The sequence below is a fragment of the Notechis scutatus genome, chromosome Z, assembly GCF_049901735.1.
Source record: "Notechis scutatus isolate UNSWTSFEM ecotype Mainland chromosome Z, rNotScu1.2, whole genome shotgun sequence".
NCBI classification, from domain to species: Eukaryota; Metazoa; Chordata; class Lepidosauria; order Squamata; family Elapidae; genus Notechis; species Notechis scutatus.
Window position 1 is genome coordinate 140,615,692 of NC_142025.1, and position 13,315 is coordinate 140,629,006.

General features: G+C 40.9%; 1 protein-coding gene across 4 annotated transcripts; it reads left to right on the forward strand.

The window, feature by feature from the left end:
- Nucleotides 1-3,129: 3,129 nt before the first annotated feature.
- CTF1 (cardiotrophin 1) lies at nt 3,130-13,056 on the forward strand. Of its 4 annotated transcripts, none has more exons than XM_087946395.1 (3): nt 3,130-3,317; nt 8,956-9,077; nt 10,706-13,056. In XM_087946395.1, the coding sequence occupies exons 2-3, from the start codon at nt 8,967-8,969 to the stop codon at nt 11,156-11,158; spliced, it is 564 nt and encodes a 187-aa protein (XP_087802521.1). In that variant the 5' UTR covers nt 3,130-3,317; nt 8,956-8,966; the 3' UTR covers nt 11,159-13,056. The 4 variants fall into 4 exon arrangements, with proteins under 4 accessions (XP_087802521.1, XP_026539292.1, XP_087802520.1 ...); XM_026683507.2 differs by having other exon boundaries at nt 3,278-3,558; XM_087946394.1 differs by lacking the exon at nt 3,130-3,317 and adding an exon at nt 3,407-3,480.
- Nucleotides 13,057-13,315: the final 259 nt, after the last annotated feature.

Sequence of the window (13,315 nt, forward strand, 5' to 3'; positions counted from 1 at the left end):
TCCCTGAGGTCCAAAAGGTTTGCGACCCCTGTTCTAAACAAACAATTTAAAATGAGAGTAGGGTAAAATAGAATAGTTATAGGATTAAATACAATAATTTAATACATAAATATGTAAAATAGAATAAAATGACATAAAATTATATTTCTGTATCACCCTTGCAATCTACCCCAATCAGGTCCACATATGCCAATCTCAGTCAGACCATTTTAGGATTATGCAAGATATGACACATAAAAATCTCCCAAGTAGGTGTCTTGATTGTCCTTGACCTTCTTCCAAAGTACCATCACTCATGCTATCAGCACAAGATATCTCTTGAAAGGCTGATCCGGAGCTGTGCTGGGGGAAAAGGTAAATTACGAACTTCCAAATGATGCTTCAATAGAAACCAATCAGCTAAAGATTCAGAGGAAGGAAGATGCTTCCATCTTTACCTGCCCGTCTGCAGCTCCTTAAGGCAGCCTGAGATTTGTATATGTGTTCATTTATTTGCTTGTTCAGATAGTCCTCAATTTACAACAATCCATTTAGTGACCATTAGAAGTTACAATGGCACTGAAAAAGTGACTCGTGACCATTCTTCACAGTTACAACCTTTGCAGCACTCCCATGACAACTGTTTCATACTTATGACCATTGCAGTGTCCTGAGGTCAAATGGAGCAAAACTCACTTAATAAATTTCTCAGTTAGCAACATAAATTGTGGTCATAAGTCAACAACTACCGGTATCTTCTCTATATATAAAAGTGAAATACTACTCATGCATCATCACAAAATCTCCAGAACTGTAAAGCCTACAAACTTGAAATTTGGTACATATGTTCCTCTTGGCTTCTAGATGCTCACTAAGAAAGGATTTTTTGAAATGACCACCAGAGCATTAGTATTTCATATATTATTATTAACATGACCTGATGCTAAGGAGTTCTATTCCCCCTCCCCACCTGAAAAGAAATCTGTTCCAAATGTAAAACACAAGCAGAGGAGAGGAGTTTCAGTTCTATTTTCACAGCAGCAACCAGCTTTAGTACAGAACAGTTAAGCTAAGCCACGTTCAGTCTCCTTGCTGTCTCCTTCTTACTCACACAGCAAATACTGTTTCAGTTTCCAAACAGCCCTCAACTCTCTCACACACTGACAGGATGCTAGCCAGATGAATACCGATGGACCCTGGAAGGCAGAGGCATAATTTTCCCCCCTTATTTTCATCCCCAAAAACTAAGCCCAACCACATAGTTTTGTAGCTAAGCATGGGTATCAAGCTAGTTTATGATATAGTCCAACTTTGGAGGGTGAACAGTTGCCCAAGGGAAAGAAGCATGTGATACAAAGACTTGCAGATGGGTGTACTCCTTCTGTGCCTTCATGCATATTTTGACCCTCAAATCTGAAGTGTGCCCAGTAGCATGGCTAAATTCTTCATGTTTTAATGCAAGTAAATTAAATTTAAATTAAATGAAAGAATTCATTTCTTAGAACTGTTTCCCTGGGGTTAGTCTGTTTGCTCTTTTATATAGCATAACGTTTGCAGCTCTCATTGAGTGTCCATACTGATCTCAACAGTGGGAATTTGAAAATACGTAGACTTCAACGCCCAGAATTCTCCAACTTGGGGAATTCTGGGAGTTGAAGTCTACATGTCTTCAAGTTGCCTAGGTTGAGAAATATGGGTCTATACAGTAAGAGAAATATGGGGTGACCATAATGGCTAGGCTCACACTCCATCATTGAACAGATTCACGGATGACATCAGGCATAAGCAAGTAGATGATTTATTTATTTTGGCTTTATCTAGTTTGCTATGTGAAACCCAATTTAATGCAATTTGGCATGACTAAGGCATTGGCATGACAGGTGAACCACATAAAAACATATTGTGGCATTTCAAAGGCATTTGAATTTATTGGGGCATAACATTCTACATTCCTGCATCTAATGAAATGGGCTGCAATCTAGGAAAACCTCCTGCCGTTAAAATATGCTGTTTTTAAAACCTTGAATGGCTTTTTGTGGTCCCCTTTCCCTTCACAGTAAAGAGTTATTGATTAGAATTAGCAATTTTATCTTGTTTTCATACAGTGATTCATTGGTCCCACATCCCTTTTGCAATGTGGCTGAAAGGCAGGATGTGAGTACAATATAAAAAGAAAATTTTATTATCAAGGCTTCTGAGTTCAGTTAAGGTGACAGCATAGACACATTTAGATAAAGTTCTGAACAAGAATTTATTTTTTTATGACTTCCCGGTATCTCATGACTTCTTGGTGTTTTCCCATCCAAGTTTAAACCACCCAGCTTATCTTTTTTTCCCTGCAGTTTCCGTTTCTAATTTTAGCATTGGAAAAACAGATAAAAGAATACTATCACAAGAGACAAAAATATATTACCATCTTTCTTTTTTTATTCTCACCAACCCAGAACAATTCAATTTACCTAAAAGACTAACTTTTTCTCCCTAAGAAAATGATGAAATACATTTGTTGTCATAGTTTTGCAATAATATACTGTAATTCTTCTTCTTCTTCTTCTTCTTCTTCTTCTTCTTCTTCTTCTTCTTCTTCTTCTTCTTCTTCTTCTTCTTCTTCTTCTTCTTCTTCCTCTTCCTCTTCCTCTTCCTCTTCCTCTTCCTCTTCTTCCTCTTCTTCTTCCTTTTCTTCTCCTTCTATGTCTTCTCCTTCTTCTTCCTCCTCTTCTACATCTTGTTCCTCTTCTATGTCTTCTTCTATGTTTTCTTCTATCTCATTTTCTTCTACTACTTCTCCTCCTCCTCCTCTCCTTTTTCTCTTTCTCTCTGAATTATCTTAAATCCACAGTCATTTTCAGTTCACTAACGAAATACAGTCTCTTCCGTGTAGTCCCACAATTTTGGAGCCCCTCAAAGCTTTTTCGGGGGTGTGTGTGTGTGAGATCCTATTTAGGGAACATCTTCCCCTCCAAAGAGGCTGATTCCCCCCCGAATCAAAGACCTTTCTGTATTTCCCTCGGTTTTCTAAATGGGCTTTTCATTATATTTGAATCAGGCTGTCCCCGTTTTTCAAAGGCGGCTGCGTTGCTTTCTCGTTTATGCGGTGCTTTTTATTCGATTGCACCCTATACGGTTTTTTCTCTCTCTTTTTTTTTAGAGAGTGCGTTCCTGGAAACAGCGCAAACGACTGGGCGTTATGTGTTAAATTTTTAACCACTCCATAAAACCAACTACTTCCTTTCTCTCCTGGGAAAGCTGCCCCACCCGCCTTCCTCTTCCTTCCTAGATCTATCCAGGGCGCCCCTTCTCCATCGGCTAAGCAAGCCGCACATTCCTGCCCAAAGCAGGTGTGTGGGTGGGTGAGGGTGAGGGTGGGGAGAGATGAAAGGGCAGCCGCCGGTGCAGATTCCGGACCCAGCAGGAGGCAGGCTGTAGGTGACCTCAGCCTGTTGGAATCCTCAAGTCCCGGGCCGGCGTGAGGACAGGGGGCGTGGTCAGCGGCTATAAAAGGTCCGGTGAGGGACGGGGCGAGCCACAAAGTGGCGGGAATCGGCGCCGGGGAGGGTCGCAGGATGGAAGTGCTGCCAGGTACGGCAAAAGTCCTCAAAAACCGGGGTGTGGGGCGGGGAGAGCGAGAGGAAGCAAGCGCTTTCCCAAAGTTTCCTCAGAGTCTCCCAAGTTTCCCCCACAAAGCGGGACGGGGGAGGGGTTCGGTTAAAAAGGATTTGAAAACCACCTCGTGTTTATCCACCGCTGTTTCAGCGCGATTCAGGAGCGCTTCCATTTCGTGCCTTACCGGCGGTAGGCAGCTCGCCTAACAAAGTCAGAAGAAACAACCTCTCCAAGGTGTGTGTGGTGGTGGGGGGGGAGGAGACATCGTGCGTGTCCCAGCCACTGCCACCGACGCCGGCTTGGCGCGATCCCAAAGGCTCGGGTTGAGCAGCGAAGGTCGAATCGGATCCCAGGCAGCGAAGCGGCTGAAAGCGGAGCAGGACGGGCAGCAGCGGAGGGGCAGCTGGGTCCTTCTCAGGCGAAGTTTTCCCTATCGGCCGGTTTAGTTCCCTGTTCAGCTGGCAGGCTGAAGGGAGTGATTGGCAGGCTAGCGGGGAGTGATTGATTGGCTGATCATGCCTCCCATCTCACCGAAAAGGAGATTCTTGGGGTATATAACTGGAGACTGCATTGGACCCTTCTGTCACCTCGGTGGCCGAATTCACAAATGAAGCGTGCGTTCCCAGCTGACCCTATTGCTTGCATTTTCCACTTATTGGACTGTCAACAAAGCCACACAGCCTAGTTTGCATGGTAGAGGCAGCAAGTAGCCATCCACATTTCTCTTTACAAAGTCGTGGTAATTGAGCCATTTCCTTTCCTCTCCCTCTCCCGTTTCACAATTACCAATTGTTGGGGGTGGGGGGGAGGTATTAGATTTGCTTTTTGTAAAAGGCAAGAGACCTGTGCTTTGGATTCTCTCTGAAAGTTATTTAGGAAGCAGAGGGAGGGACTTCATTGGTTAAACCACTACCTTTCCTGCAAGCAGGTCAGTGCATGCAGTCACTTCTTGAAAATAGCAAAGCTCCAAATACTGTTAAGGATTATGGCTGTTATAAATGATCTTTTGCTGGTGGGATGAATCTAAGGTCAGTGAGACACAAGTGTCCACAGGAAGATGGCCAGGCTGCTTTTTGGTTGAAATATATTTCATGCATGTAAGATTATCATGTTTGGCATATGCATCACTCAGAACTGCTCATGTAACGCCAAGGCTGCATTCACACATATTACTAAGCTGCAAAGCCTTCTTGTTAAATTTGTGCTTAACATTTTGTTAACCAGGAGCAAGAGTTTATTTAGAGGAGACCCACACCATTTATGGTTTACTCAAACAAACTATAATTTAGCAGCTGTGAAGCAGATCAATAGTGTGACAAGAGTCTCAAGGTTCAATTATCTCCCTAATGTCATGATTATTAATGAATTACCTTAGGGGACCTATTACTTACATTTCCCAGCTGTAATAAAAGTTTAAGATTTGCTAATTTGCAGGGCTCTAGGCAATGGCATTCAAATCCTAGAACTGTTGCTGGAAAATTTTATAACTCATAGCTTAAAAAAAGAAAACTTTCTCTGCAAATGATTTATAACTTTTTGCTAATGGTAAAATTTGCATCATTCTTGGGAACCAGAATCTCCTAAGAATTCTGAACTTTGATAGTGTTGCATGACTATGAAATGAGAAATAGTCATAATCATCTGGATGCACACAGCATCATTGATCCAAATGATAGGTTTACTTGCTTAGTTTCTGTAAATTTGCGCTTATGTTTTCAAGTGAGGTCCAAACCCAGTTGGTGGCAGCTGGTTCAGGAAGACCTGTGAAGCAGACCATGGTTTAAGAAGTTGGGTGAACAAAGTATCTCTCTTATTCTTTCCACTAGACTTTTATATATGGACTAGTACTGTTTCAGGTTTCCTCAGGATCAGCTGAGTAAATTAAGACTGAACGACCCAACTTCTATGAATTCACATGACATGTTAATTCCCATTGCCTGGTTCACACAACCAATGAAGATAGATTTGTATAAGCTCAGCCTTTGAAAATTCTTCTCCCTCAGTAGCAGTTTTCCTAACATGTTGCCTCTGATTAGTACTGAACTGCAACCTCACAACATTTGGTCAGTGTGTCCAAAGCCAGCTGGGGATGATGGACTCCTGGGCCAATACATTTGATGTGGGAAAATCTTCGGTTTAGTTTTATTCTTTTGGACAGATTTTTTTTCCTATCTGCATGTTAAGCATATATAGTTTGCTCCACCCCCTTTGGTTCTTCATGTTCTCTGTCTAATTTATTTCCTTCATTGTAAAACCTCTGGAATGTTCTGCTCTCTTTCCTTCTTCCTTTCTGCCTCCGCCACCCCCATCCTGCAGATCAAGAGATGTAAAGACTCTGATGACCTCACACCTTGAACTTGAAGGTGCAGTTAATTATTGATCTTGGATGGTAATTTTAAAAGACATTTACTGCTTGGCAGTTAGAATGCCTGGCACTAAAATATATAATTTGCATTTAGAATAGTCAGGGAGAAAATTTGGTATTTCCAGATAAAACACCAGAGCAATTGAGCAAATGTAGGTTTTTCCTTCATCCAACCAAATATACCTCCCTGGTCTTGTTTTCTATGTCTTCGTGCAGTCTGCCAGTCAGATACAGTGCTTTTAAGTATAGAAGCTCCATTTAGTAACAGTTAAAAACTATGGATAGATTTTTCTTCTCTGTCCTGATTTGAAACCTTTGGCAACCATCCTCATTTTTTCTTTAGTCTTCATTCCATTCTCTGCTTTTATAACCTGTTGTCTCAGCTTTCTTCAACCAGGCACTTTCCAAATATACTGGCACTATAATTCCCAGAATTCCACACCTGCCAGGAATTCTGGAATTGCAGTTCTAACTCTTCTAAAAAGTTCATGATTCCCAACTTTTAAGCCTTCTGTGTCTTGATTGTCTTAGGCAGTGTTTCTCAACCTTGCAAGTTTTAAGATTGGTAGACTTCAACTCTCACAATTCTCCAGCCACATGGATGGGGAATTCTGGGAGTTGAATTTCACCCATCTTAAAGCTGCCAAGATTGAGAAACTCTGGTCTGAGGTGTCTTTTTCTAACAGAGAAACCAGAGATCATAGGAAAGGATTAGGGTAGATAGAATGGACAACATTTTTACAAAGTTATAGAAAAAGTTTTACCATTCAATCCCACAAATGTCTTCCCCGAGGTAACTAGGAAAAACATATGCAGCCATTATATTGCTGGCTGATGAAAAGACCTGTGGCTCCCAACAGCTTATGACCTTAATAAAATGTGTTAATTTGAAAAGTTGTCACCAGGTTCGTTCAGCTTTGAAGTTACCATCAGTAATTGATGATCCTGACCCTTTTCCAAACTGCATAAGGCTGTCTTGAAGTTGGCAATCTAGTTGAATTAAGTTGAAGGAACTTAAAAGGAAGACATTCTAGGAAAGATTAGGATCTTGGCACAATTTTGCCTTTGTTAGATAAAATAATTTGCATAGAAATTATCTCAGTGGGAGACTTAGATTAAGAAGGAAGTATCGTGGTTTTTGCTGTTTGTACACGTCAGCTTTTTCCAACTTGGTCCTCCAGATAATGTAATGGCCTTGCTGTCTGGAACAATGAATGTTCTTGTCCATCCATCCAAAGCTCAAAAATAGCCAATGGCCATGCATTAATAGGATCCATGTGATACTCTTTCAACCTCTTCTGTTTTCCCACTGAGAGATAAAAGAAAATGATGAAACTTCATAGCATAGCTTCAGAGTTTTTTCCCATGTTCTGCACACAAAGCGATGAATGAGCTGGGATTTGGTTTTTGCACGCATTCAAAGGTTGGTCCTCAGCATGCTATCAACAGAAGTTCCTTCTCCATACTATTGTAGAAGCTTCTGGACCAGATGATAGCAGCTATAGGATATCCGGGAGTCAATTAAGGAGTTCCCTCCATTCTGTATTTAGCAAGTGTCAGAAACTTCAACATGCTTTGACAATCATTCCTGGTCTTCCTAATAACCCTGCAGTTTCAAAGGCCTTTTCCTTGAACACATATACAGAAGTTAAAAGACAAAAAAATGTGTTGAAATCTACAGGTGTGTCTAAGATGTGCACAGGTCATGGGAAGGAGGGTACATTCCAAGCCAGAAGAACAAACTCTGTTTTTTAAAGAGTTTATTGGACAGCTACGTCTATGTGGCACAGAATAACAAATCTCTTAGCAAGAAAACAAAACAAAAAGCTTTTAGAGTTTCTTTTGAAAACACAGCCATGCAAAAGGCCAGGAATTTTCTACTTGGCTGCATTTTATTTTTACATTTTATTTTTGAATGCTGCCCTGAGAACGGGTGATAGAGATCTTGATTTAATGACAGCTGCGGTTCCCCAGAAATCCGCCTCAGTGATTTTTGGGACTGACAGCTTCAGCATAATTGCATTACTTCACAATTCCATATATGCTATCTCTGGAAAATCCTTCAAACCTCAAACTAATTTCAGGCATCTTCAATAATTACTGTCCTTTTTGTCTTCTTTTTTTAAGGGACTTGTAAGGTTGTTGGTTTTTTGGAACTGTGAATAGTAGGCATCCAACTGTGTCTGTTTTTGAAACAACCTAAGATGAGCTTCCACAGGATAGGTGCCATTGAAGGATAAGTGCCATTGATCTTATAGGTAGATACAGGTAGTCCTTGACTTATGACTACAATGGAGCCCATTTTTGTTGCTAAGTGAAACATTTGTTAAGTGAATTTTGCCCCATTTTATGAACTTTCATGCCAGAGTTTTTAAATGAATCACTGCAACTAAGTTGGTGACACAGTGGCCGCATTGACTTTGATTGTCAGAAGGTCGCAAAAGGGGACCACATGACCCCAGGACACTGCAACTGTCATAAATAGGAGTCAGTTGCCAAACGTCTGAATTCTGATCATGTGACCACAAGGATGGTACAACAGTTGTAAGTGTGAAAAACGATAATTCACTTTTTTCAGTGCCGTAATTTTGAACAGTCACTAAATGAACTGTTGTAAGTGGAGGACTACCTGTCCTGAATAGAAATGCTTATCAACCTTGGCAACTTTAGTATGTCTGGACTTCAATTCCCAGAATTCCCCAGCCGGTGTGCTAGGTGGGATTTGAAGTTCATACATCTAAGAATGGCTAAGCTTGAGAAACACTGCTGTATAGTACTTTCCATTCTTGCTCACTTCTGATGCTGTATCCTAAAATTTGAATTATTAGTTAAGATGAATTGATTTCCTTTTTCTCTCTCTTAACTCTCTCCACCCACCATGGTTGTCGTTTAGGTTCTGTGGCTTGCAAAAAAAAAAAAGGACAACATGGATAGTATTATTAATACAGGTATTTGAATCTTTAGTTACTAGTTGTTGGGTCTAACATTTTTCTTGCTTCTTTCTACAGTGGATTTGCCAATGTGCTCTGGATGCTCTCGCACCCAGCAAGAAATAGCCATAGAGATTGAAAGGACACACAATCTCATCCTCAGCATGCAAATTAGCTCAGGACAGCTGCTGTCAAACTATGTAAGTCCTAAATATAAGTGGAAGAAATTAATGGAAGGTGTGGGGCTCTGTCTATGGGGTGTGTGTGTGTGTGTGTGTGTGTGTTTATTTTATTTTATTTTATTTACAAAACATCCAGGATAGAAAAGAAGAAGGGACTTTAATCAATGCAAATTGATAATTGTTTGGACCCAGCTCCCCGAACACAACAAACCCTCTGTAGTTAAATCAGTGATTCCTTTATTAGAAGCGCCAGCAAAAAGTTCCTCTCTCACCACAGGCTAACAGGTCTGCCTGTGGTTGTCTGCCACATTTATTCATCTCCGTCCCCTGCCTTTTATCTCCAGAGCTAGGGTGGGGCTTCACTAGCAGTGTTGGCTCTTACATCCCAAGGATCGGGCCAAATATTTCCATTGCTCTCCTCTCCTCTCCCCTCCCTTCTGTGCATCTGCGCATCAGGCACTGGACCCAGCTGTTTCTCCACTTCCTCATCAGTCACCTCCAGACCTGGGGGCTGTTGACTCTCCACCTGACGGCTGATGGACAGCCCAGGCTCTGCCTCTGTCTCTCTGGCAGGTCCATTCCCTCTTCCCTCTCCGAGCTCTCAGGTTGCCCTGATGCTGATGCCCACGCCGCCACCTCCCACACCGCCTCTGCCTCTGATTTGGCTGCTGGAGGGGCTAGCAGCCAATAATTATTTGAATCTGCTGAATGAAGGACTTGGGCATTTTTCTCAAAACAAATGCTTTACTTAAACAAAGCCAAGTAAAAGCTGTAATACCATAGCAGGTGCATGAAGACAGCTTATTAATGATTCTTAGGTTTTCAGCATCTCAAAATGTGTAATATAATGAACTGTATTTTCTTCTACAATGGCTCTGAAAAAAGTGACATTATGACTGTTTCCACACTTAGGAATGTCACAGCATCCCCATGGTCACATGATCAAAATTAGGACACTTTGAAATTGGCGTGTTTTTATAATGATTTCCTTGGGGTCATGTGATCACTTTTTGCAAACTTCTAACTAGCAAAGTTAACAGGGAGGCCAGATTCACTTAACAACCGGGTTCCTAATTTATCAACGGCAGTGATTCACAGCTGTGGCAAGATGTTCAGAGTATTGCAGGGTAAATTCAGCACCAGAAAAGTAAACACAGATGGCTGAGGCTTCATTTAACTTCTTTATAAACACATAAAGTAAATTTTACAAATCAGTTGTAGGTTTCTCCAACATGAAGCAAACTCAAACAGAAGCAGACTTGTTACAGGTTCAGAGCAGAGCTCTGGTTTTCAGCAAGCAAGCAAGTTAGTTTCTCTTTCACTTTAGAGCTCAGCACAGAACAGAGATAAAACACGCCCAGATTCTCTCTTTAAGTTTCAGCCCTCAACTCAGCTCTCATTGGCTGACCTTGTTACTAAGCTCTATTCCAGTTCATGAATATGCTCTGACACAAGAAAGGTCGTAAAATGGAGCAAAACTCACTTAACAACTGTCTCGCTTAGTAACATAAATTTTGGGCTTCCTTGCAGTCGTAAATCAAGGGCTACTTGCAATTTAGTCATCATGAGAAGGCATTCTATCATTTTCTGAAGATCCAGGGATCCACTTTTCAAAGAACTGATGCTGTGGCTTCTCTCTGTGTTAGGTGCATCATCAAGGGATACCTTTTGGTGAGCCGGATTTCAACCCACCCATTCAGCCCTTTCCAGGACTCCCGTTGCCAACGCTGTCTACCTCAGACTGGCTGGGTCTCACTGACAAGGAGCGGCTTCAGCAGAACACCTGTGCCTTCTCCAACCTGCCGGTGTACTTAGCCAGTGTGAAATGCCAGCAAATGGATCTGAATCCACTGGAAGATGAATTACACCGTCAGCTCGATTCTTCACGTCTGCACTGTCTGGGCCTGGAGAATAACCTTAAATTAATTATGTCTTCCCTGGGCATCGTGCCAGGTCCGGTTGTATCTGCTCAGCCTCTGGAACCCGACAACACCTTCTTTATGAAACTCACAGGTTACTACATTTGCCATCTCTTCCAAGACTGGGTCAACAGATGTGAAAAGGACATTGCCTTATTAACTAAGAAATATCCCGTCTGAAAAATGGTTCTCTTTCCACATTGACCAGTGGCAGGGCTGGAAATGTGGAGGGCGCACAATATCCCTCCCCATATTTGACTGAAGTATGGCTCGGATCAATCCATCCATTTTCCTGAGTTCACACAAAATATCAGATATGAACACGCAGCATCTTTAGCTACTTAGTCAGTTGCAAATCCAATGCTTACCATTCGACAATGTACTCAAACTTGCTTAGTTTTAGCTAGTTCATTTGCATCTTACCCTGTTGTGCAAATTTGGCTTGCTTGGGTCAGCTTATTACATGTATGTTCTGCCCGAGAAAATGGGTTTATTTAGTAACCAGGTTAAAAGGGGGTTCTAGCTGTTGAACCATAAGCACAGTGCATGGCTGTGTTTTGTCCAACTGTTAATGTGTCTTAACAGCCAACCAGGCTTAAAGTTAACAACCCCAAAAAAGCCTCTCTTCAAATCAGTAAGATTAGGAAACATGGGCTTTCAATTAAGAATATATATATTGAATCAATTACTGGCCATTGAATCAATTACTGGCAATCCATTTACAACCATTTCGTTTAATGACTATTCAAAGTTAAAATAGTCCTGAAAAAACGTGATTTATGGCTGGTCCTCACTTTATAATTCTTGCAGCATCCCTACAGTCATGTGATCAAAATTCAGGCATTTGGCAGGCGATCAAATGCATTTAATAACTGCCTTGCTTAGCTTTGGATATTCTGGTCCCAGTAGTAGTCATAAGTCAAGGACTACCTGCATACATCTTAGAGCTATGTAAAAGCTCTGAAATCACAAATGAATCTTGTGTGGTAGACAACTTAACTTCTCCCCACCTGGAACATATTAATAAGCTATCTCTTTTCCATTTAATGAGAACCCTAAAGAGATGGCACGGTGTGTTTTCAAAGCACGAGGTTTTCCATTGCACCCTTCATGGCTGTAAAACTGGCCAATTTCTTTAAATGAACTTCTTCAAATTTTGGCTTTCTCTGGAACTAACCCGCCCATAATCACATAGGGAACATGGAGAGGATTGGATTGTAGGCTGGACAGCTGATTCTAAGCACATCTTTCTCCTTGGCGAGTCCAGGAAAGCAAAGAGAGATGCGATGGCCATTTGGAAAGTGGAGTTGCAAACACGCAGCCCAATAGTCACTTTGATGCACAATCCCTCCTGAATGTGGAAATGAGAAGTGCGACTGTGTGTTCGGTTTTAGGCTCCAATGGGGAAATACAGTTCAGTTGACTTTTAAAATACAGAGCAAACCCAGCCTGCTAAAGTGATTTTTAGTAGTTTGCTTAAGTTTGGATTTTCTGAAACGAGTCCATTCTCCCCTCTGAATTGGTGTTTTTCATCGTCAGCCACTTAAAAATATGTGGACTTCAATTCCCAGAATTCCTCAGCCAGCATAGGAAATTTCCCAGCATGCTGGCTGGGAAATTCCAAGTCTTACCCACCTTAAATTGGTTGAGGTTGAGAAATGTTGCTCTAAATAATACTGAATATTAAGAAACTAGTCCTCAGCGTTGAAATACGTGGACAGTTTATTGTCCATTCACTGATATTGTTTCTAACTCAATAAATCATCCTGTTTTAATGATGAGTTCTTACATAGGGTTGTACCATCTGTTGGGAGATTTTTTTTAAAGTGCTTTTTTGCATTACTTTTAATATTTGCTATGTTCTTTATAAATTCCTCCAAGACTATTAGCATTATGAATTTTTGTCTTTTCTCTTTTCTAGCTAAAATTCCAGTTGTGGAGTTTCTTTTCTCTAGGATGTATGTTCCTAGCTAAAGAAATATTTATTTCTATATGGTTTTCTAATTATATATATATATATGTATTGTATATGGAGCAAAACTTAAATTTATAATCGTAATAAAAGTATTTTAGTAGAATGTGTAGTTGCCTTTTTTCTTCTTCTGGTGCAATTTACAAATAATTTACTAGACTGATTTGCTTTTAAGTAGTCAATGCAATCTCTTCTGTTGCCAAGAAAACTTCATAGTTGTATGAATGAAATCACCAGAAATTAGTTTCAGAGTATCTTAAGTTTAAAAGTTCATCTCAGTGGGAGTACCTGAATACTCCTGTCTGCTCTCCAAAAGCTACATAAAGTTGGGTCTTATTATTACATGGATGGGAGACCACTAAGAA